Source organism: Prionailurus viverrinus, chromosome C1 (assembly GCF_022837055.1).
Source record: "Prionailurus viverrinus isolate Anna chromosome C1, UM_Priviv_1.0, whole genome shotgun sequence".
NCBI lineage: Eukaryota > Metazoa > Chordata > Mammalia > Carnivora > Felidae > Prionailurus > Prionailurus viverrinus.
The window spans coordinates 50,324,137-50,348,731 of NC_062568.1; the positions used below are offsets into that span (position 1 = coordinate 50,324,137).

At 37.9% G+C, this 24,595-nt stretch overlaps 1 protein-coding gene and 1 long non-coding RNA gene across 4 annotated transcripts in view; one reads left to right on the plus strand and one right to left on the minus strand.

The window, feature by feature from the left end:
- TTN (titin) overlaps positions 1 to 24,595 on the plus strand; it is a 274,200-nt gene that overhangs the window by 184,952 nt on the left and 64,653 nt on the right. The window contains 46 exon segments of the mRNA XM_047870979.1: positions 182 to 329; positions 484 to 661; positions 1,052 to 1,173; positions 1,268 to 1,555; positions 1,666 to 1,962; positions 2,080 to 2,266; positions 2,723 to 2,838; positions 2,934 to 3,233; positions 3,431 to 3,730; positions 3,820 to 3,925; positions 4,026 to 4,222; positions 4,306 to 4,611; positions 4,708 to 4,986; positions 5,585 to 5,884; positions 5,998 to 6,300; positions 6,413 to 6,775; positions 7,096 to 7,398; positions 7,529 to 7,828; positions 8,287 to 8,583; positions 8,694 to 8,978; positions 9,070 to 9,363; positions 10,565 to 10,864; positions 10,977 to 11,285; positions 11,374 to 11,564; positions 11,966 to 12,395; positions 13,897 to 14,205; positions 14,333 to 14,481; positions 14,564 to 14,596; positions 14,690 to 14,819; positions 14,909 to 15,208; positions 15,301 to 15,618; positions 16,555 to 16,851; positions 16,961 to 17,260; positions 17,348 to 17,662; positions 17,748 to 17,896; positions 18,338 to 18,488; positions 18,578 to 18,859; positions 20,456 to 20,758; positions 21,528 to 21,830; positions 21,932 to 22,213; positions 22,309 to 22,608; positions 22,699 to 23,001; positions 23,093 to 23,401; positions 23,512 to 23,793; positions 23,913 to 24,212; positions 24,300 to 24,593. Coding sequence (XP_047726935.1) covers positions 182 to 329; positions 484 to 661; positions 1,052 to 1,173; positions 1,268 to 1,555; positions 1,666 to 1,962; positions 2,080 to 2,266; positions 2,723 to 2,838; positions 2,934 to 3,233; positions 3,431 to 3,730; positions 3,820 to 3,925; positions 4,026 to 4,222; positions 4,306 to 4,611; positions 4,708 to 4,986; positions 5,585 to 5,884; positions 5,998 to 6,300; positions 6,413 to 6,775; positions 7,096 to 7,398; positions 7,529 to 7,828; positions 8,287 to 8,583; positions 8,694 to 8,978; positions 9,070 to 9,363; positions 10,565 to 10,864; positions 10,977 to 11,285; positions 11,374 to 11,564; positions 11,966 to 12,395; positions 13,897 to 14,205; positions 14,333 to 14,481; positions 14,564 to 14,596; positions 14,690 to 14,819; positions 14,909 to 15,208; positions 15,301 to 15,618; positions 16,555 to 16,851; positions 16,961 to 17,260; positions 17,348 to 17,662; positions 17,748 to 17,896; positions 18,338 to 18,488; positions 18,578 to 18,859; positions 20,456 to 20,758; positions 21,528 to 21,830; positions 21,932 to 22,213; positions 22,309 to 22,608; positions 22,699 to 23,001; positions 23,093 to 23,401; positions 23,512 to 23,793; positions 23,913 to 24,212; positions 24,300 to 24,593 — 11,908 coding nt within the window.
- Positions 10,334 to 24,595, minus strand: part of LOC125172627 (uncharacterized) — an 81,319-nt gene continuing 67,057 nt past the window's right edge. For all 3 annotated transcript variants that reach the window (XR_007154772.1, XR_007154771.1, XR_007154773.1), the window contains 3 exons: positions 18,589 to 18,689; positions 17,299 to 17,460; positions 10,334 to 11,544 (listed from right to left, as the gene is read on the minus strand). This is a non-coding gene — a long non-coding RNA (uncharacterized LOC125172627). The remainder of the gene's footprint in view (positions 11,545 to 17,298; positions 17,461 to 18,588; positions 18,690 to 24,595) is intronic.

Below are 24,595 nucleotides of genomic sequence, written 5' to 3' on the forward strand. Positions count from 1 at the left end.
TTATGAAAGTCTCACCTTAATATAAGGTTCAAATATTGTGTGTCTTACTCTGCAAATTTTTCCCTAGTGTAAAATTAATAACCCTTACCATTAAAAAATTTTTCCATTTGTATCACTGCTTGTTGTAAAAATCTTTGACTCAGGCTTTTGAGAAACGAGTAATTATATTTCTTTGTCCCAGGTTATGGACTTTGTGCCTGACCTAGAATTCACAGTTCCTGATCTTGTTCAAGGGAAAGAATATTTATTTAAAGTCTGTGCTCGTAACAAGTGTGGCCCAGGAGAACCTGCTTATGTTGATGAACCTGTAAATATGTCAGCTCCTGCAAGTGAGTACATTCTTGATGGTTGCTTATGGAGCCTCTTGTTACCTTTTTTGCTTTGAGACCAGGAGTCGAATTTATGGGGGAAAGGCAGGGGCAGGCAATATGGAGATTTCATAGATGGCCTATCTAACACTGACTCTCTTTAAAATGTTTATAGCGGTACCTGACCCACCAGAGAACGTTAAATGGAGAGATAGAACAGCCAACAGCATCTTCCTAACATGGGATCCACCTAAATATGATGGTGGTTCACGCATCAAAGGATATATAGTTGAAAAATGTCCACGTGGTTCGGATCGATGGGTTGCCTGTGGGGAACCAGTTGCAGACACAAAGTAGGGTTTTTGTTTGTTTTTAATATAATCTGTTGTCAAATTGGCTTACATACAACACCCAGTGCTCATTCCAACAAGTGCAGAGAGTAGATTTTTATAATTATTTGACACAAGAGTAAATGTTTCATCTTACTAAAATTAGTGTTTTTCTTTTAGAAAATCTATTAGTTTTTTTCATTGGTAATTCCTCTGGTGTGCTTGTCCAACTTTAAAGAGTGCTACTGAACTTATCCCCTATCCAAGGTGTTCATTAGTTATAATACTGAAGCAATCCAGAATTAATTTAAGGAATAAATAGTGTTATACCAAGAGAAGGTATGAATTTTAGAAAGATCATATAAAACAGGTTGTGTGCATTATAGTAAAATATACCATTTTATTTTCTGATAGAATGGAAGTAACAGGTCTTGAAGAAGGCAAATGGTATGCCTACCGCGTGAAGGCCCTGAACAGGCAAGGTGCTAGCAAACCAAGCAAACCCACAGATGAAATCCAGGCTGTGGATACACAGGGTATTTATTTTTGGTTTTTGTATTATTAACCAGGCCTCTGCTTTTAATTTTGTTTGAGCTTGCTAACATTATAAATCATCTTTTCCAATTTCAGAGGCTCCAGAAATTTTCCTTGATGTGAAGCTCCTTGCTGGTCTCACTGTAAAAGCAGGAACTAAAATTGAACTTCCTGCCACTGTAACTGGAAAACCTGAACCTAAAATAACTTGGACAAAAGCCGATATGCTTCTGAAGCAGGACAAAAGAATCACCATTGAAAATGTTCCTAAAAAATCCACAGTGACCATCATTGATAGTAAGAGAAGTGACACTGGCACATACATCATCGAGGCTGTCAACGTCTGTGGTCGGGCAACTGCTGTGGTAGAAGTGAACGTCTTAGGTAAGAGAGGCCATCATTTAAAAAATGGGCAGACTCATTTAAGTTACTTTTAAAAATAAAACAAGATTTTTTAAATGATTTTTTTCCTGAGTGTGTAATGTCATCCACAGACAAACCTGGACCACCAGCTGCTTTTGACATCACAGAAGTGACCAATGAGTCATGTCTTCTAACATGGAACCCCCCACGAGATGATGGTGGATCTAAAATCACAAACTATGTCGTGGAGAGAAGAGCAACTGACAGTGAAGTGTGGCACAAGCTCTCATCAACTGTCAAGGATACAAACTACAAGGCAACCAAATTAACACCCAATAAAGAATACATCTTCAGAGTTGCTGCAGAAAACATGTATGGTGTTGGTGAACCAGTTCAGGCTACTCCAGTAACAGCTAAATATCCATTTGGTAAGTTTCTCTTTTATAAGTTGGCCAAAAATTTTTAAAAAGATACTTGTGTCAAACTTGGATTTGGGTGTCATATTTATATATAGGGCATATAACACATCATTATCCTACCTATAGATCCACCTGGACCTCCAACTCGCCTAGAACCTTCTGATATCACTAAGGATGCAGTTACTCTCACATGGTGTGAGCCAGACGATGATGGAGGAAGCCCAATCACTGGATACTGGGTTGAAAGATTAGATCCTGATACTGATAAATGGGTTAGATGCAATAAAATGCCAGTAAAGGACACAACATATAGGTATGTCCAATATCTCCATCAAGGTGTTAAGACAGCAGTATACACAATTTTTAATTCTCAAGCATTCATTTTGATTACAAATTCTTATATATTAACCATAACATTTTAAATTATTTTTACTTATATTTTGTATTACCACATGATCTAAGAAATGATATAAATTCCATTCAAGGGCACATTCTTAATTTCCTACTATAAAATATTAACTTCCTGTGAGTTTCAAAGTGTTTGGTCTCCCAGTATATTATGGTCATGATTTTTTATAGCTATTAGAATTACATTAGTACATTCAATCAAATCTAAAGTAAAAGGCAATTTTAAAATTATATTGAAATATTTTCAGTTAAATTTCCAAATCAGTTTTTCACAATTTAAATAAACTAGTTCCTTCCATGTAAAATACATAGAGGCTTCTGCTTATCATGATATTCAACTCATACTTTGTCCCTAATTCAGAGTGAAAGGTCTCACCAATAAGAAAAAATACAGATTCCGTGTGTTGGCTGAAAATCTTGCCGGACCTGGAAAACCAAGCAGATCAACTGAACCAATCTTAATAAAGGATCCAATAGGTATTGTTTATATTTTTTTATGTGGTTATTTTGAAGCTTATATTAACTCCTTTTTTGACAAACCTAAATCATGGTTTCATTTCATTGGTTTGCAGATCCTCCATGGCCTCCTGGAAAACCAACTGTGAAAGATGTAGGCAAAACATCATTGATGTTGAATTGGACAAAGCCAGAACATGATGGAGGGGCAAAGATTGAGTCTTATGTCATTGAAATGCTAAAGACTGGAACAGAGGACTGGGTCCGAGTGGCTGAAGGTGTTCCCACCACTCAGCATTTTCTCAAGGGTCTCATGGAAGGGCAGGAATACTCATTCCGAGTTAGAGCTGTGAACAAGGCTGGGGAAAGTGAGCCCAGCGAACCCAGTGACCCTGTGCTCTGCAGGGAAAAGCTATGTAAGTCACTCTTGATGTTTAGTGTATATAAATTCCTCTAACGTAGGTCTGAGAACTACAGTATGAGAAAATATGAAAAACTCATAACTAGATTGCGTTATCATTGCTATGTGACTTCCTAGTGACTGCTAGAGAATTCAGTGAAGACTGAGTATTGGACAATAAAAAAATTGAATTTTTCTTTTTTTCTTCTTTAGATCCTCCATCACCACCTCGCTGGCTTGAAGTTATTAATATCACAAAAAATACAGCAGACCTCAAGTGGACAGTTCCTGAGAAAGACGGAGGGTCCCCCATCACCAACTATATCGTGGAAAAGAGAGATGTGAGGCGAAAAGGCTGGCAAACAGTGGACACAACTGTCAAGGACACCAAGTGCACAGTAACCCCACTGACAGAGGGCTCTTTATATGTGTTCCGAGTTGCTGCAGAAAATGCCATAGGACAAAGTGACTACTGTGAAGTTGAGGACTCTGTCCTGGCCAAAGACACCTTTAGTATGCTAACTTAATATTTGTGACACTGTTCGTACTGAATTATCATTTTTCCCTCTGGTTTTTCTAACTATTGAATGTTTTGCTTCCAGCCACCCCTGGACCACCCTATGCTCTGACAGTGGTTGATGTAACCAAGCGACATGTTGACCTGAAGTGGGAACCACCTAAAAATGATGGTGGAAGACCAATACAAAGGTAGAATTTTAATTAATTTACAAAGGATAATTTATACTCAGCTGAAAATTCTTAACTGTATTTTCTCTATTAATACTAATGAACTGCTTTATTTCAATAGATACATCATTGAGAAGAAAGAAAAGTTAGGTACCCGTTGGGTGAAAGCTGGAAAGACCTCAGGACCTGACTGTAACTTCAGAGTAACTGATGTCATTGAAGGAACAGAGGTCCAGTTTCAGGTTCGGGCAGAAAATGAAGCTGGAGTTGGTCACCCAAGCGAACCCACAGAAATCCTGTCAATTGAAGATCCAACAAGTAAGTAGTGTCAATTAAACAAAGGATATCATCTAGAGCTTGATGATGAGATTGTGGATGTGAATGTTACACTCTTTTTTCAGGTCCTCCTTCACCTCCCCTTGATTTGCATGTGACTGATGCTGGGAGAAAGCACATCGCCATTGCCTGGAAGCCTCCAGAGAAAAATGGTGGAAGTCCTATTATAGGATATCATGTTGAAATGTGTCCAGTAGGCACTGAGAAATGGATGCGAGTTAATTCTCGCCCAATTAAAGACTTGAAATTCAAAGTTGAAGAAGGTGTTGTTCCTGACAAGGAGTATGTTCTGAGAGTGAGAGCTGTCAATGCTGTTGGTGTCAGTGAGCCATCTGAAATCTCTGAAAATGTGGTTGCCAAAGACCCAGACTGTAAGGACACAGTTTCTTTCAATTAATAAAACAGACTTTGCTTATCATACATTGCATTTTGACATATCTTTTTTTTCCTTTTTGGATATCTTACAGGCAAGCCAACAATTGATATGGAGACTCATGACATTGTTGTTATTGAAGGTGAAAAGTTAAGAATTCCTGTTCCCTTCAGAGCTGTCCCAGTTCCAACTGTTAGTTGGCATAAAGATGGCAAAGAAGTTAAAGCAAGTGACAGATTAACAATGAAGAATGATCATATCTCTGCACACCTTGAAGTTCCCAAGAGTGTCCATGCAGATGCTGGAGTTTATACCATTACGCTAGAGAATAAGCTTGGCTCAGCAACTGCCTCAATCAATGTCAAAGTCATAGGTAATCAGTCTTTGATGAAATACAAGATATTATTCTTCACACATTGGGAAAATTAGTTAACTTTGTAGTGTTAGTATAAAGGGCTTCATGAGTTGGCTATTTGTAAACTAAATTGCTTCTCATATGGAAAGAAATCATCTGGAAGACAAGTAATTATAGAAATGAAATTGCTAGTTAAACTCTGATTAAACTAATTTACCTCTGTTGTAATTATTGGCATGTGAAGTACTAAATAAAAGATATAGCATACCCAAAGAATGTTTAAATTGCCAATATTCATTTATTAATTGTATTTGCATTTTTCTATAGTGTACTCACCAGGATTAGTAATACTTTCTGCCCCCTCCCACACAGATGATATTTAAAAATTGGGTGGGGGTGATTTTTACTTAGAACAAAAACTCGGAGGAGTTACATATGTTTAGTAATTGGGGCCAATGACGCTAAATAGCCTTCAGCATAAGGTGGCAGAGGGGCATTCCAGCGCATCAAAGATTATCCCACCCAACAGGTGGATAGTCTCAGAGAAAGAAAGAGTGTACTTTTAACATGCTGAATTTTCAGATTACAATAATAATTATCACTTTATTTCTGATAGGCCTACCTGGACCATGCAAAGATATTAAAGCAAGTGATGTGACCAAGAGTTCTTGTAAATTAACCTGGGAACCTCCAGAATATGATGGTGGAAGCCCAATCCTTCATTATGTCCTGGAACGCAGAGAGGCTGGGAGAAGGACATACATACCAGTCATGTCTGGTGAGAACAAGCTGTCTTGGACTGTAAAAGATCTCATACCAAATGGTGAATACTTCTTCCGTGTTAAAGCTGTCAACAAGATTGGTGGAGGCGAATATATTGAACTGAAAAATCCGGTCATTGCTCAAGATCCAAAGCGTAAGTTGGGGCATGGATGTAATATAGCTAGGAATTAATATGCAATTTTTTACTTAAAAAAAGATGGGTTTGTGCATGGGTACATATTAACCATTTTTTTCCTTATTGTTCAGAACCCCCTGATCCACCTGTAGATGTTGAGGTCCATAATCCTACAGCTAAAGCAATGACTATTACATGGAAGCCACCTTTGTATGATGGAGGGAGCAAAATAATGGGTTACATCATAGAGAAGATTGCTAAGGGTGAAGACAAATGGAAGAGATGCAATGAACACCTAGTACCAGTCCTGACCTATACAGCAAAAGGACTCGAAGAGGGAAAGGAATACCAGTTCAGAGTGCGAGCAGAAAATGCTGCTGGTATTAGTGAACCTTCTCGAGCCACTCCTCCAACCAAAGCTGTAGATCCTATTGGTAAGTTTTGTTTAATGGGGTTGCTGTTTGCCCATGGCACAATCAAGGAGAATAATGTTTTGTCAATGTTTTGATCAGAATTGAGAACAATTATTGTTTTTAATCATTACAGATGCTCCAAAAGTCATTATGAGAACAAGCCTAGAAGTGAAACGAGGTGATGAAATAGAACTTGATGCAACTATTTCTGGGTCACCTTACCCGACTATTACGTGGCTGAAGGATGAAAAAGTTATTACACCAGAAGAAATTAAAAAGCGAGTAGCACCCACAATTAGAAGGAGGAAGGGTGAAGTTCAAGAAGAAGAACCATTTGTCCTGCCTCTAACACAACGTTTGAGTATCGACAACAGTAAAAAGGGAGAATCTCAGCTACGTGTCCGAGATTCTCTCCGACCTGACCATGGCCTGTATATGATCAAAGTTGAAAATGACCATGGTATCGCAAAAGCTCCTTGTACTGTCTGTGTGCTAGGTACGTAGGTAAAACTACACTTCTCAATGGAAGAAAGTCTATATGAAGAGTTTCAGTAAAACTTAAAAAAGGGGTTTTGGCAGGGGAGGTGGGGAAGGGGGATAAAAGAAGTAGGAGATAGCTTCAGCAAGTTATCCTCAGTCCCATTTTTCCTGCTGGCTATGTAAACAAAATCAACCCACCTTGGTATTTGTTAGCCATACAAAGACAGATGTAGGAAAAGCAGAAATTTATGTTAAAGGGGCATGCTAACATTTACATTTTCCTTTGCAACCATTTCTACACAAAATTTTAATCACTGCTATCTTTTGAAATATTAGATACGCCAGGGCCACCAATCAACTTTGTATTTGAAGATATTAGAAAGAACTCCGTCCTCTGTAAATGGGAACCACCCCTTGATGATGGTGGCAGTGAAATTATAAACTACACTTTGGAAAAGAAAGACAAGACAAAACCTGACTCAGAATGGATTATTGTCACTTCAACACTTAGACACTGCAAATATTCAGTGACAAAACTGATTGAAGGGAAAGAGTATCTCTTTCGTGTAAGAGCTGAAAATAGGTTTGGGCCTGGACCGCCATGTGTTTCAAAGCCATTTATAGCTAAAGATCCATTTGGTAAGGTTCTTTTAGCATCTACATTTTGCCTTTTATCATATGCAAGGGTATATTCATTATCATAGCTTATAAACTTGAATTTTTAGGTCATACTAGAGAATTAATTCAAATATGCCATTTTTTTTATCAGAACCACCTGATGCACCCGATAAGCCCATTGTAGAAGACATTACAAGCAACAGTATGCTAGTGAAATGGAATGAACCAAAAGATAATGGAAGCCCCATCTTGGGTTACTGGCTTGAAAAACGTGAGGTTAATAGTACACATTGGTCTCGTGTCAACAGAAATCTTCTGAATTCTTTGAAGACCAATGTAGAAGGCCTATTAGAAGGACTCACCTATGTCTTCAGAGTATGTGCTGAAAATGCAGCTGGACCTGGAAAGTTCAGTCCGCCTTCAGACCCCAAAACAGCACGTGATCCAATCTGTAAGTAATTTCTTATGAAGAGAGTGGGGTACAGCATGGTGACTATAATTAAGTCACTTCATCCAGTTAATTAAGTACTATATTATATACCTGAAAGTTGTTAAGAGAGTAGATCTTGAATGTTATCAGTACCAAAAAAAAAAATAATTAATTATGTAAGGGGAGAGAGGTGTTAACTAACATTGTGGTAACCATTTTGTAATATATGCATGTATCAGATCATATTGTACACCTTAAATTTACAAAAAAACAAGCAAAATATTAAATACCTACAGACATATATTAAGGTTGCAATGTAAAATTGTAAACATCTTGTACATATAGCTTAAAAGTTTCACAAAGCAATACTTACCCCATATTACATGCAATGCGCTATGAAAAAAAGTGGGATAGAGTAAGCTACTGTGCATTTTAAAATCTTCTGGGAGTTTTGATTTGTGTATCTACATTCATTCTAGCTCCACCTGGGCCACCTGTCCCAAGAGTCACCGACACAAGCTCTACAACTATTGAACTAGAATGGGAACCCCCAGCTTTCAATGGCGGTGGGGACATTGTTGGCTACTTTGTTGATAAGCAGCTGGTTGGAACAAATGAATGGTCACGTTGCACGGAGAAGATGATCAAGGTCCGTCAGTACACAGTCAAAGAAATCCGAGAGGGTGCCGATTATAAACTTCGAGTGAGTGCCGTCAATGCTGCAGGTGAAGGACCACCAGGAGAAACGGGACCGGTTACTGTGGCTGAACCACAAGGTAACTTAAAAGTTGCATGGATCCATGCAATAAGATTATGGACATTTTTCCACCATAGGATTTTTTTTTCATCTTTCTTGGACTAACGTATTACTGTTCTCTTTAAACAGAGCCTCCAACTGTGGAACTAGATGTTTCTGTCAAGGCTGGCATACAAATAATGGCTGGGAAGACCCTTAGAATTCCAGCTGTGGTAACTGGTCGTCCAGTGCCTACCAAAGTATGGACCATAGAAGAAGGGGAGCTGGATAAAGACCGTGTTGTAATAGAGAATGTTGGAACCAAATCGGAACTAATTATCAAGAATGCATTGAGAAAAGATCATGGCAGATATGTGATTACAGCTACCAATAGCTGTGGTTCCAAATTTGCAGCAGCCAGGGTAGAAGTTTTTGGTAAGGAATGTTACATGGATTTTCATAGGGTTTTTCTAAATGATACAATTTATTGCACTGATTTTTACGTTTGTTTGTTTTAATTTTTCAGATGTTCCTGGACCGGTTCTTGACTTAAAACCTGTTGTGACAAATAGAAAGATGTGTTTGCTTAATTGGTCTGACCCAGCAGATGATGGAGGAAGTGAAATCACAGGATTCATTATTGAAAGAAAAGATGCTAAGATGCATACCTGGAGACAACCAATAGAGACTGAGAGATCTAAATGTGACATCACAGGTCTCCTTGAGGGACAAGAATATATGTTCCGTGTGATTGCCAAGAACAAGTTTGGCTGTGGCCCTCCTGTTGAAATAGGACCAATTCTTGCAGTTGATCCACTAGGTAAAAGAGGTTTTCATTGTGTTTATAAAGTAAATACTGTTTGCTTCTAGTTATGTCATTTATTTATTGAGCCCTATGACTTCAAACTCCCGAGTCTCATGATCTGTAGCAAGAGAGTGATAAGAAAGGTGAATCAAAAAACTGGCAACTTTAAGAATATCATACTTGCTATAATATCAATGTAATTTTGCACAAAACCATGTATGGTTTCATGTACTGAAAAAACCTGAATCTACCAGAGCTTAACAACAACCTACAAACAGGTAGAAATACTACATCTTGGCAATAGAATACTCTGGAGTAATTAATTTAATGCTTTAGTAGTTAAAGGGAGTTCACTGTTTTTGAAGGATTACAGGATATACAACAGCCTTATGATAAATGCCTTAGTCTTCCTTTAGCCCTCAAGTAGTCTCCACACTGGAAGGTTTTGGATGCTCAGAGTCAGAGAAAGCCACCAGAGAATAGAAAACCAACCAAAGGAAATCTCCTTAAGCAGTATGAGCAAATGTGAAACTAAAATTGCACGCACTTGGTAATGCATACTGACATTCCATTACATCCTCCCCATAACAGCTCATCTCAAAAATGTCTGCTCTAGCTCAAGTTGTGCCACAAGTATCAAAACAGAGCTGAGCTTCCACTGCAAAGCTCTGCTTCCAGTTACAGTGACAGTTCAACAGGAGACTAGTTTTACCATGCAAAGTTATGCTTTGTTTTGTCCTTTGGGCCACGAATCTACAGAAGCATCACATAAATTCTCTTTCCACTCCATTTTAAACCCACACTTGAGGCAACATGGTTCTAAGTGTGTTCAGCAGACACATGCACTGTCCTTTAATAAAGGAAACACTTTGCTCCCAGCTGGTCATTCAGAGCAAAACTTCACAGACCTTCTCTCCTACTTCATTAGGACTAGAAGCTTTCCCAGTGACAGAGGTAAAATATCTAAAATGCTAAAAATAACAAAAGTCTACATTCCCTTTGATTTATTTTTAATCAATAATTTTTACTCTAAGAAAAATTCTGCCTGTATAAATGCCTATAATTCTGGTAACTGATATGTTTTTGGAAGGATTTTAAAGATGGATGTAAGGTTATGCCAAACAGAAACTTATTTCTCACATAATTAAAGTGAAATACTATTTCCTATATGAATATTTATTTCATGCTTGTCATTTCAACTTGCCTCTGGTTAAAGGTCCTCCAACATCTCCCGAGAGGCTCACATACACAGAAAGGACAAAATCCACTATCACCCTTGACTGGAAAGAGCCCCGCAATAATGGCGGCAGCCCAATCCAAGGTTATATCATTGAAAAACGGCGTCACGACAAACCTGACTTTGAAAGAGTTAACAAGAGACTCTGCCCAACCACATCTTTCCTGGTTGAAAATCTTGATGAACACCAAATGTATGAATTCCGTGTCAAAGCTGTCAATGAAATTGGCGAAAGTGAACCATCTCTGCCTCTTAATGTGGTCATACAGGATGACGAAGGTGTGGAATCTGTGCATGATTTTAGTGCATTTTACAGTGCGGCCTTTATCTTCATAAGTTGAGCAAATATACTTAGGACTATGCATTTTTTTTCTTTCCTTTCTCTTTACAGTGCCTCCAACTATTAAGTTGCGCTTGTCTGTTCGAGGAGACACTATCAAAGTTAAGGCAGGAGAGCCTGTTAACATCCCTGCAGATGTGACAGGCCTTCCAATGCCTAAGATTGAGTGGTCCAAGAACGAAACTGTGATTGAAAAACCCACTGATGCACTTAAGATAACCAAGGAAGAAGTATCCCGAAGTGAGGCAAAGACGGAGCTTAGCATTCCCAAAGCAGTCCGGGAAGACAAAGGCACTTACACAGTTACTGCTTCCAATCGCCTGGGTTCAGTGTTCCGAAATGTTCATGTGGAAGTATATGGTAAGGGACCCGTTTTCTTCTATCAAGATGAAATCCAGTACCTTTTTAAGAATGGCCTTCTCATTCTCCTGTGTTGGTTCCTTCCCAGATCGTCCATCACCACCAAGAAATCTTGCTGTTACTGACATTAAAGCTGAATCTTGCTACTTGACATGGGATGCCCCTCTAGATAATGGGGGCAGTGAAATTACCCATTATATCATTGACAAACGTGATGCAAGCAGGAAGAAAAGTGAATGGGAGGAAGTCACCAACACTGCTGTAGAGAAGAGATATGGGGTAAACTATTCTAAATATTTACTTATACACATTAAAAGGACATGACTTTGAATTAACACCATTAGGGCATAACCTGGGAATTTAATGATTAAACTCAAAACCACACACAAAAAGATTTAGCACAGTTTTTAGCACCATGTACATAAGGCCACTTAGTAAATACTATTTGTATATAAATTCTTTTTTACTTGAGAGATCCAGTATTAGGTACAATAAATTCACATATTCTCATTTTAAAATGCTTTCTCCACATTTGAGCCTATTTATTTTTTAACTATATATTTATTTGCTTTTATAGATTTCTTTTTATAGTCTTCCCTACCAAAATAACTTGAATTTTAAAATAAGTGAAAATCAACATAAGTATGTTGTTAAGAAATCACTATTCATTTGATTTCTAGGTCTGGAAACTTATCCCCAATGGTCAGTATGAATTCCGAGTTAGGGCAGTGAATAAATATGGAATCAGTGATGAGTGCAAATCAGATAAAGTAGTCATTCAAGATCCCTTTCGCCCTCCTGGACCTCCGGGAAAACCAAAAGTTTTGGAGCGCACCAAAGGGTCGATGCTAGTAAGCTGGACTCCTCCTCTGGACAATGGCGGGTCTCCAATTACTGGCTACTGGCTGGAGAAGAGAGAAGAGGGAGGTGCCTACTGGTCACGTGTTAGCCGAGCACCAATTACCAAAGTGGGATTGAAAGGCGTGGAATTTAACGTTCCGCGTTTGATTGAAGGTGTTAAATACCAGTTCCGAGCAATGGCAATAAATGCGGCAGGAGTTGGCCCTCCCAGTGAACCATCAGATCCAGCTGTTGCAGGAGATCCTATATGTAAGTATGCTTCCATTTCCAGAATTTACAAAGGGCAAAGCCACTAAATGGATAATTCTCTCTTAAATTGCCTGAGTTTTTCTATAATAAATTTTTTTATTTATTAAAGTAAAAAGTTTCATAGAGTATCAGAAGCATAGATGTATGTATATACATATACACACTACATATACACACTACACATATCTATACATATGCATACATACACACATGTATACACATACGTAAAATCATATAGTTTTTAAATTCTTGGTTTAAACCTAGTATTTTATGAGGAATCACAATAATAGAGACCCTGGACTATAAGCTCCTCTCTGCTCTCCTACCTTAAATAAACGCCTAACCCCTAATTAGATACTGTGGACATTATCTCCCTCCCCGTTTAGACCCTCTAGGTGGAGTTCAACAAAAGGCAAATGTTAACTTTTCAATAATATTTATTGAACAAAGATAGGAGATTCTCAAGCACAGTCTGTGAAGTGAAATTAAAAAAAAATTCTTCTGAAAGATCTATTAGCAGATAAGTTCAAAAATTAAAATAGCATGGCCTTAATGGTTAATTATATTTGCTATATATCTGAATAGATTATCTGCAGAAAAAGAATTCAGCTATTTGTTAAGACTTAAAATACTCTAAGTTCTATATGGAGTACATCTATAAAATGAAGCAGTCATTCATTCAGCAAGCTATATTGAACATGTGCTATGTGCAAGGAACTGTGCTAGGCACTAGAGAGGAAGAGGTAGGGTTAAAAAGAACAGAGTAAAAGACTTTCTATAATTGTAAAGCACCATCAGAAGTGTATTGTTATGTAATTATTACATACATTGGCCCTGTCCTAAAAGGCATTATGATTAATTTGTGTTCAAAGGTTTCCCAACTAATGACAAAATTATTTTTTAAATATTAAGGTAAATTAAAGATGAACATAGGGGAATGGAAGGAAAAATAAGATAAAAAACAGAGAGGGAGGCAAACCATAAGAGACTCTTAAATACAGAGAACAAACTGAGGGTTGCTGGAAGGGAGGCAGGTGGGGAGATGGGCTAAATGGGTGATGGGCATTAACAAGGGCACATGTTGAGATGAGCACTGGGTGTTACATGTAAGTTATGAATCAGTAAATTCTACTCCTGAAATTATTACACTATGTGTACTAACTTGGATTTAAATTTATAAATAATCTGACATATTTTTTCTAAAAAAATAAATAAGTTTTTAGTAGATTCAAAGGGATTTTAAAACGAAAATAGCTTTTCACCAATTGTGTGTAAATAGAATATAAATCTATCTAGAGATAGTGAGTAGTCTTTCTAATTCCAGTGAGTTGCCTGCTTTCTTTTGTTTTCACATCAATGCTAAATGAAAAAAGACTATTTCTTATGTTCTCTTCTCTAGAAGGTAATTTATTCTTTTGGCATTCCTATTTTAGTATTTAGTAGATTAAATCTTGCATCCTATTGGCTTCAAAACTTGACATATATTTTTTTTCTTTATTAGATCCACCTGGCCCACCTTCTTGCCCAGAAGTCAAAGATAAAACAAAGTCTAGCATCTCGCTAGGATGGAAACCTCCAGCCAAAGATGGTGGCAGTCCAATCAAAGGCTACATTGTAGAAATGCAAGAAGAAGGTAGTACTGACTGGAAAAGAGTAAATGAGCCAGACAAACTGCTAACTACCTGTGAATGTGTGGTACCAAATCTGAAAGAACTCAGGAAGTACAGATTCAGAGTGAAAGCTGTCAACGAAGCTGGTGAATCTGAACCAAGTGATACAACTGGAGAGATCCCTGCCACTGATATTCTAGGTACTAGCCCTTTATTACATTCATGTCTTCATCTTTTGATCTCATGAAATTAATTTCCTGAAGATATGTCAATTACATTTTTTGAAAAAGTAAACTAAATCCTATTATATTATTCATGGTACTATAGAGGCACCAGAAGTTTTCATTGATATTGGAGCACAAGACTGTCTGATTTGTCCAGCTGGCTCACAAATTAGGATTCCTGCTGTCATCAAGGGACGCCCGACACCCAAATCATCTTGGGAATTTGATGGAAAGGCAAAGAAGGCAGTGAAGGTAAGAAAAATATAATTTTCTGTGTCTTCCGGTGAATCACTCTAAGGAATATTTATACTACAACTATCTTCTTTTCTAATAGGAGGGAGTTCATGATGTACCCGAGGATGCACAGGTAAAAAGAAAAAATTGAAATGATTCAGAACATGGTTGGCTGCAATAATGCTTTTACTTCATCCAATGTATGACTACTGTTTTCTTTCTATAGCTGGAGACGGCTGAAAACTCATCAGTAATTATTATTCCGGAGTGCAAGCGATCTCATTCAGGCAAATACAGCATCACAGCCAAGAATAAAGCAGGACAAAAGACAGCAAATTGTAGAGTTAAAGTCATGGGTAAGAAAGACGTTAAAAGGGATCATAGAATAAGAACAAATTATTTTAAACAAAGTGACATTGTTTATATTGTGATTTGCATCCAACAGATGTACCAGGGCCACCCAAAGATCTGAAAGTCAGTGACATCACAAGGGGTAGTTGCAAACTCACATGGAAGATGCCAGATGATGATGGAGGAGACAGGATCAAAGGCTATGTTATAGAGAAGAGGACTATTGATGGAAAAGTCTGGACTAAAGTCAATCCAAACTGTGGAAGCACCTCATTTGTAGTTCCTGATCTTATTTCTGAACAGCAATATTTCTTCCGTGTGCGGGCAGAAAACCGTTTCGGTATTGGTCCACCTGTGGAAACCATCCAGAGGACCACTGCCAGAGATCCAATATGTAAGTTTTTAACCGAAGATTAAAGTAGTTTCTCAAGTTTGAAATATATCATTATAAACAATGCTTAATACTTCTTTTAACTATTTTTAAAGATCCTCCTGATCCCCCTATTAAACTCAAGATTGGCCTCATAACAAAGAACACGGTACACCTATCATGGAAACCCCCAAAGAATGATGGAGGCTCCCCTGTCACCCACTATATTGTTGAGTGCCTTGCATGGGATCCTACTGGGACAAAGAAAGAAGCATGGAAGCAGTGCAACAAACGCGATGTGGAAGAACTGGAATTTACTGTTGAAGACCTCATAGAGGGTGGAAAATATGAATTCAGAGTCAAGGCTGTCAATGCTGCAGGAGTCAGCAAACCTTCAGCCACTGTTGGCCCTGTGACTGTCGAAGATCAGACATGTAAGTACCAATGTATTAACAGAAAATGTCCTCTTTATGAATCCTTCCTAGAAATTTAATATTTGTCCAAAATAAAAAGAAATATCTGTACATCAGGAAGCTACCATGAATTGAGTGTGAACATGGGCACATTAATCACTCATTCCCTCAACTTCTACAGAATTATCAAATTTCCTTACATTACCTTTCCCTTATTTAAAGGAGATGACGTTTAGATTTCCTTACTATAATTTTCTGCATGATCCTCAAGAGGGGAAGAAACTAAGCAGTTATTTGCTCAGTGAGTGCTAAGACCCATTTATATTCATAATCAAGTTTCTTTTTCTCTATTTAAGAAAAAGATATATATAAATAGACAAATTTTATAGACAAATATGGTAGAAATTCTTCCTCTGTTACCATCACTACTGCTGTGTGTTCAGTTTTTTCTTCTAAGTTTGGGGGGGGTGGCGCGTGTAGTCACTACCCTCTTTACATTTTCTTCTACTGGATTCCTGGAAAATGGAAAATTGCTTTGCATCTACTAGCAGTTATCTTTCTTAAAAAGGGAATTCATCTTAGAATAAAAATAGTCCTATCATAACTCTGCTTATTAAAGGGAATATGCATGCATATTAAAGGGAGTATCATGATAGAACTCCCAAGACTAAGCTACTACAATCTTCACTTCTCTCTGCCCCTTTTCAGTATCTACATGTATAATAACATTAGGTAAGAGAGAGCCAATAGCCAATACATAGCTACATGTAGATCCAATAAAGGATGATGACTACATTACCTGCCCTCCGAAGTCATATAATTAGTTGAAGTCAAATCTGTTCTTCATATTGTGCTATGAAGTCTGCCTATAGTAGATACAAATAGCTTTATAGGCACTGTAAATTCTACTTCTGGTCCCTAATGGCCACCTTTTTTTTTTTCTTTTAAATCATCTAGGCCCACCATCAATTGATCTAAAAGAATTCATGGAGGTTGAAGAAGGAACAGATGTTAACATTGTAGCCAAAATTAAAGGTGTGCCATTCCCGACACTAACCTGGTTTAAAGCTCCTCCAAGGAAGCCTGATAAGAAAGAACCTGTTCTCTATGACACCCATGTCAACAAACTGGTAGTGGATGATACTTGCACCTTAGTTATTCCACAGTCTCGAAGGAGTGACACTGGCTTATATACCATCACAGCTGTGAATAATCTGGGAACAGCATCAAAGGAGATGAGACTGAATGTGCTTGGTAATGTTTTCCTGGATTTACTAAAACTATGTTTTTCTGTTCCTAAATATACTATTTGGCTTTAAAATCATTCTTCTAATATTTTTTTTCCTTTTTTAAACCATTTTAGGTCGTCCTGGCCCTCCAGTGGGACCAATAAAGTTTGAATCTATTTCAGCAGATCAAATGACATTATCTTGGCTTCCACCTTTGGATGATGGGGGGTCTAAGATTACAAACTATGTAATTGAGAAGAGAGAAGCTAACAGGAAGACATGGGTGCATGTCTCCAGTGAACCTAAAGAGTGCATGTACACAATTCCCAAATTGCTAGAAGGCCACGAATATGTATTCCGAATCATGGCCCAGAATAAATTTGGCATTGGGGAGCCTCTTGACAGTGAACCTGAAACAGCAAGAAACCTCTTCTGTAAGTAGAACATATTTGATATACAAAATCACTCTTACCTGTTGTTTTTCATGGTTTCTTATAGATCAATGTGATTTTTGTTCTTAGCTGTCCCTGGAGCACCGGATAAACCAACAGTTAGCAGCGTGACTCGCAACTCCATGACTGTCAATTGGGAAGAGCCAGAGTATGATGGAGGCTCTCCTGTGACAGGATATTGGCTAGAAATGAAAGACACCACTTCAAAGAGATGGAAGAGAGTTAACCGAGATCCTATCAAAGCCATGACTTTGGGTGTTTCTTATAAAGTAACTGGTCTTATTGAAGGTTCTGATTATCAATTCCGTGTGTATGCAATCAATGCTGCCGGTGTGGGTCCACCAAGTCTGCCATCAGACCCAGTGACTGCCAGAGATCCAATTGGTAAGCCTTGAAACCATTCCTCCCCCCACCCCCTCACAGTGCCATGGAAAAGGCAAGAATACTGATGTATACTGGTTCTTTCCAGCCCCTCCTGGTCCTCCACTTCCCAAAGTCACAGACTGGACTAAATCCTCTGTCGATTTGGAGTGGTCTCCTCCACTAAAGGATGGTGGGTCTAAAGTAACTGGATACATTGTTGAATATAAAGAAGAAGGAAAAGAAGAATGGGAGCAGGTACTTAACACTTGGAATTATGGAAACATAAATAAACTGAAAATGTAGCAGTTATCCTCAATCCCATTAATCCCATTGTGTTTTTTATTAAGAAACCAGAGAAATAACAATTATAAAATAACATAATTACAAATAATCCAAACATCTGTTATGTCAAAAATCTGATCAAAGGTTAAGTTATATTATCATTAATTTCTCTTTTGGCTATAAATTCTAAAAAGGTGGAAAAAATTAAGAGTACATTTTTCAATCATTTGGCATAATATTAAAACACAATTCCTGGAAAGACATTTCAGTCAGCATTTACCTATAATATCTGATCCCCAATACATAAACTAGCAACAATTTTCCCAGACTAGTTAAATATGCTGTTGGCTGTGCTTTAGAAAGCCATTAAAATAAGAAGCTACAAAGAACTGAACGCTTGTGATCCTTCCCCAGGGTAAAGACAAAGAAGTGAGAGGAACAAAGCTTGTTGTGACAGGGTTAAAAGAAGGAGCTTTCTACAAATTCAGAGTTAGAGCAGTCAACATTGCCGGCATTGGAGAACCTGGAGAAGTCACAGATATCATCGAAATGAAGGACAGAATTGGTACTTATTCATACTTCTATTATTTTATCAATATTTGTGTTTTGTATTGGAAATGAAAACCACATTTGTAATTTTCAATTGTGTTCCAGTGTTACCTGACCTTCAGCTAGATGCCAGTGTCAGAGACAGAATTGTGGTCCATGCTGGAGGGGTGATCCGGATCATCGCATATGTGTCTGGAAAACCTCCTCCAACTGTCACCTGGAACATGAATGAAAGAGCATTACCTCAAGAAGCTACCATTGAGACCACAGCCATCAGCTCATCCATGGTCATCAAGAATTGCCAGAGGAGTCACCAAGGTGTCTATTCTCTTCTTGCCAAAAATGCAGGTGGAGAAAGAAAGAAGACCATTATCGTTGATGTATTAGGTAAATACTTTGAATTTATCCATGCAGTTTTTAAAAATAACATCTTTACTTCAACTACAATAAGGCTATGTAATAATAAAACTGTTACATATACTTTGGAAACTTAAAAAATTACCAATAATTCCATTGAACGCTATTTGCATTTTTTAAAATTACTTTTTTAACATTTATTTATTTTTGAGAGATGGAGAGACCGAGCATGAGCGGGGGAGGGGCACAGAGAGAGAGAGAGAGAGAGTGTCAGAATCCGAAGCAGGCTCCGGGCTCTGAACTGTTAGCACAGAGCCCAATGCAGGGCTCAAACCCAAGAACTATGAGATCATGACCTGAGCTGAAGTCGGACGCTCACCGGACTGAACCACCCAAGTGCCCTGACCACTATTAGCATTTAAAAAAATTTCCTCTTTGCTTTTTTATCCTATACATATTTTATATTGTTATACTTCTATAAACAGTTTAAAAAGTTATGTTTTTATATTATATAAAAACAAAGTTTTTTATAACAAAGTTTTGTATTTTGCCTTGTTATGTAACATGCCACCATAAGCATTTATGTATTATATAGTTTTCACGAAAGAAACTTTCCTGCCAGTGTACATGAATATCTAAAAAACTAAGATTGATCAATTTCTTATCATGAGAGTGTATCCTTATTTGCTAATTATCTTAATAAGGCAAACATCTCTGTGAAAGGTTTCATATTCTAATTGAAAAGCATCATTTTTGGTTATCAATATTGCACTTCTAGTCACTAAATATAGAGGTGAATTCTACAAGGCTTTTTCATGCCTCTTGTTGACTGCTTTATTGTAGTGATTTGCTCAGAAAGCAAAGTTCTCCCACTCAGATTTCTCTCTCAGCATGTCTCTAACACAACCATACCCCAAACAGTGAGTTTTTATGTGAGAATAACTGGTTCTCTGTTGAACATAATTAATGTTATGTAAACATGTTACATTTTCTTTAATGATAATGGCATAAGGAAAAAGATCTCATTGACCAATAGTCCTATAAGCTTTTGGGTTAGTTTCAAGCTCCTAGACACCTTTTACTTTAACTTGAGAAGTGGTACATTTTCAGATTAAATTCTAATCCTCTCAAAGGTCATTCTGAGATTTGGGGACTCCCGTGCTGCTTTCCGATTTTTTAGTCATCTAGAAAAAGTTCTCTTTCCCTTTCCCCTCTGGAGAGTAAACTAGACACAAAAAGTAGCCAGCCATGACACCCCTTACCCCTCTCCTGTCTCCTTCTGTGCATTCTCCTTCCAGCAGCTCTTCCTATCTGACTTACAAATTAAATATATATATATATATATATATACCTAAATACATATTTAAATATACATATTTATATTACACACATTACTATTCCTTCAGCTCCTGCTAAAACAGTGGCAAACAGTAACTGTTACCTATTTCATTTTAAAATATGGCTGAATATAGATATCATGGGGAGGAAAAAAAATCAATAGACAAAAATCTCATTTTCTTCATAAGAAAATGTCTTAGTGTCTCCTTTTTAAAAACAGAGGGTGACAAATATTGAGCCCTGTAGTTCATTGAAGGTTCATTAGAAATCTCTTCCTCTTATTTCCAGATGTGCCAGGTCCTGTTGGAGAACCATTCCGGTCTGACAACCTCACCAATGACTCCTGCAAGCTGACATGGTTTTCTCCGGAAGATGATGGAGGCTGTCCAATCACCAATTACGTCATTGAAAAGCGTGAATCTGACCGCAGAGCATGGACCCCAGTGACGTATACAGTCACCCGGCAAAATGCTACCGTCCAGGGTCTCATTCAGGGCAAAGCCTACTTTTTCCGAGTTGCGGCTGAAAATAGTGTTGGCATAGGCCCATTTACAGAGACACCAACTGCACTTGTCATCAGAGATCCAATCAGTACGTACATCTTAATTTCATTCTCAATCACTTCTTCACTCATTTAATAAAAGAGTGCAGTGACAAAATATGTATATAAATGCCAACCATTTTGTTCCTTTGATGAGACTCGTCAGGCAAATGCTCAGTATCTGATGTTGGTAGTATTTGAATGTGATTTTGAAAGATTGTGGGAATATATATGATTCTTCAAATCCTTCCATGTATACTACACTAATTTTTTTTTAATTTTTTTTCAACGTTTATTTATTTTTGGGACAGAGAGAGACAGAGCATGAATGGGGGAGGGGCAGAGAGAGAGGGAGACACAGAATCGGAAACAGGCTCCAGGCTCTGAGCCATCAGCCCAGAGCCTGACGCGGGGCTCGAACTCACGGACCGCGAGATCGCGACCTGGCTGAAGTCGGACGCTTAACCGACTGCGCCACCCAGGCGCCCCACACTAATTTTTTTTAATTTCCCCCTTAATGGCGTAAATACATTTTCCTAACTCAGAAACTACTAACTCTGGAGAACCTTCTTAAATTATTTGGCCTCAATGAACCTCTATTTCCTCATCTATCAGAGGAAATTAGACTGTATGGTGTTCTTTTTAACTCTAATGTTAAAAATGAGAGTTTCTCATCTCAGAAGATGAGATGTCTTCTTGTTACTTATCAAAGCAGATAATTTTATATTTAAATGCAATTCTCAAAAAGTATCATCTACTATATTCTACTACATTTTAACGTGGCATTTTTTTCACCATAATTCCATATTTTACTTACAGCTGTACCAGAGCGTCCTGAAGACCTGGAAGTCAAAGAAGTTACTAAAGATTCTGTTACTTTGACTTGGAATCCTCCTAAGTATGATGGTGGATCAGAAATTATTAACTATGTCCTAGAAAGCCGTCTCATTGGAACTGAGAAGTTCCACTCAGTTACAAAGGACAACTTGCTTAGCAGAAAATACACCGTTAAAGGCTTAAAAGAAGGTGATACCTATGAGTACCGCGTCAGTGCTGTCAATATTGTTGGACAAGGCAAACCATCATTTTGTACCAAGCCAATCACTTGCAAGGATGACCTGGGTATGTGTTCTAATTCAATTTATACCTTGAAAACTTGGACATTTACAGATTTACCATAAGAGATCAGTAAAACTGACTTGCATTTCTAATTAAAATTTTAGCTCCTCCGACACTTGACCTTGACTTCAGAGATAAACTCACAATTCGGGTTGGTGAAGCTTTTGCCCTCACTGGCCGTTACTCAGGCAAACCAAAGCCTAAGGTTACTTGGTTCAAAGATGAAGCTGATGTACTAGAAGATGATCGTACTCACATAAAGACCACTCCGACAACACTTGCCCTAGAGAAGATCAAGGCCAAACGATCAGATTCTGGCAAATACTGTGTGGTTGTGGAGAACAGTACAGGTTCTAGGAAAGGTTTCTGTCAAGTCAATGTTGTTGGTAAGTATAATTTCACAAGAAGAATAGATATTCTGTCCTTTCCAAAGCAGAAGTGGAAATAACATTTTGTGTTCTGTGTTTGTGTGTTTCTGCAGACCGTCCTGGACCACCAGTAGGACCGGTTATTTTTGATGAGGTGACCAAAGAGTACATGGTTATCTCTTGGAAGCCACCTTTAGATGATGGAGGCAGTGAAATTACCAATTATATTATTGAGAAAAAGGAAGTGGGAAAAGATATTTGGATGCCTGTTACATCTGCAAGTGCTAAAACAACATGCAAAGTTTCTAAACTTCTTGAAGGAAAAGATTATATTTTCCGGATATATGCTGAAAATCTGTATGGAATAAGTGATCCTCTGGTATCTGATTCAATGAAAGCCAAAGATCGTTTCAGTATGCATTACACTTCTTTTTGGTGACTCAATGTTTGATATTGTTAATAGGAAAAATTAAATTTCTAACACACTCTAATGTTTATTGTAGGGGTTCCTGATGCACCTGACCAGCCAATTGTTACAGAAGTTACCAAAAATTCTGCATTAGTAACCTGGAACAAGCCAAATGATGGAGGAAAGCCCATCACAAACTACATCCTGGAAAAGAGGGAAACTATGTCTAAACGATGGGCTAGAGTTACCAAAGAGCCCATCCATCCATACACTAAATTCAGGGTTCCTGATCTTCTAGAAGGGTGTCAATATGAATTCCGGGTTTCTGCAGAAAATGAAATTGGCATTGGAGAGCCAAGCCCACCATCCAAACCATTCTTTGCTAAAGATCCAATTGGTATAGTATTAAAGCATTCATTCAGTTGTCATATTATCCAACTTCGTTTTCAGCTATATTCTAACTCCTTTTTTTTTCTTTTATTATGTAGCTAAACCAAGTCCACCTATTAATCCTGAAGCAATTGATACAACATGTAATTCAGTTGACCTAACGTGGCAGCCACCACGTCATGATGGTGGGAGCAAGATTCTGGGTTACATTGTTGAGTACCAGAAAGTTGGAGATGAAGAGTGGAAGAGAGCCAACCACACTCCTGAGTCATGTCCTGAAACTAAATATAAAGTCACTGGTCTTCGGGATGGTCAAACCTATAAGTTCAGAGTATTAGCAGTCAATGAAGCTGGTGAATCAGATCCAGCTTATGTTCCCGAGCCAGTGCTAGTAAAAGACAGACTTGGTGAGTAAAACCTTCTCAGCTGTAATAGCAAAGAAGATAGGTATCTCATTGTATATGCTTCATTGTAAAATACATCAACAAACCTTAAAGTGCTATTCATTTTATCCTAGAACCCCCTGAATTGATTCTTGATGCCAACATGGCAAGAGAACAATACATAAAGGTTGGTGATACTCTAAGACTTAGTGCTGTCATCAAAGGAGTGCCATTCCCAAAAGTAACTTGGAAAAAAGGAGACAGAGAAGCTCCAACTAAAGCAAGAATTGATGTTACTCCAGTTGGTAGCAAGCTTGAAATTCGTAATGCTGCCCATGAAGATGGTGGAATTTATTCTTTAACAGTGGAGAATCCAGCTGGTTCAAAAACTGTCTCGGTAAAAGTACTCGTATTAGGTAAGAATTTTCATAGTTATATCTTTAATGTGATAACATATTAAAAATAAATTTTAATATATTTTGAGCCTTTATCTGGATTAAGTCACTAATATAACTTCATTACTTAACACTTTCAGATAAGCCGGGGCCACCTAGAGATCTGGAAGTCAGTGAAATTAGGAAAGATTCTTGTTACCTTACTTGGAAGGAACCACTAGATGACGGTGGTTCTGTTATTACAAATTATGTGGTTGAGAGGAGAGATGTTGCCAGTGCCCAGTGGTCACCTCTTTCAACTACATCAAAGAAAAAGAGTCACTTGGCTAAACATCTTAACGAAGGCAATCAGTATCTTTTCCGAGTAGCTGCTGAGAACCAGTATGGACGTGGTCCTTTTGTAGAAACACCTAAACCCATCAAGGCTCTGGATCCTTTACGTAAGTTGCTTTCTCTGGATACAAAAGTTTTGTCTGCCTATCCTTTGAGAATATTATTCATTCATCATAACTTCTTCTTTTGAAAAGATCCCCCAGGGCCACCCAAAGACCTGCACCATGTAGATGTTGACAAGACTGAAGTCTCCCTTGTTTGGAATAAGCCAGATCGTGATGGTGGCTCTCCAATCACTGGATATTTAGTGGAATATCAAGAAGAGGGCACCGAAGACTGGATTAAGTTCAAGACTGTGAAAAACTTAGAGTGTGTTGTTACTGGACTACAACAAGGGAAGACCTATAGATTCCGTGTAAAGGCTGAAAATATTGTGGGTCTTAGTCTCCCTGACACAACTATCCCAATAGAATGTCAAGAAAAACTAGGT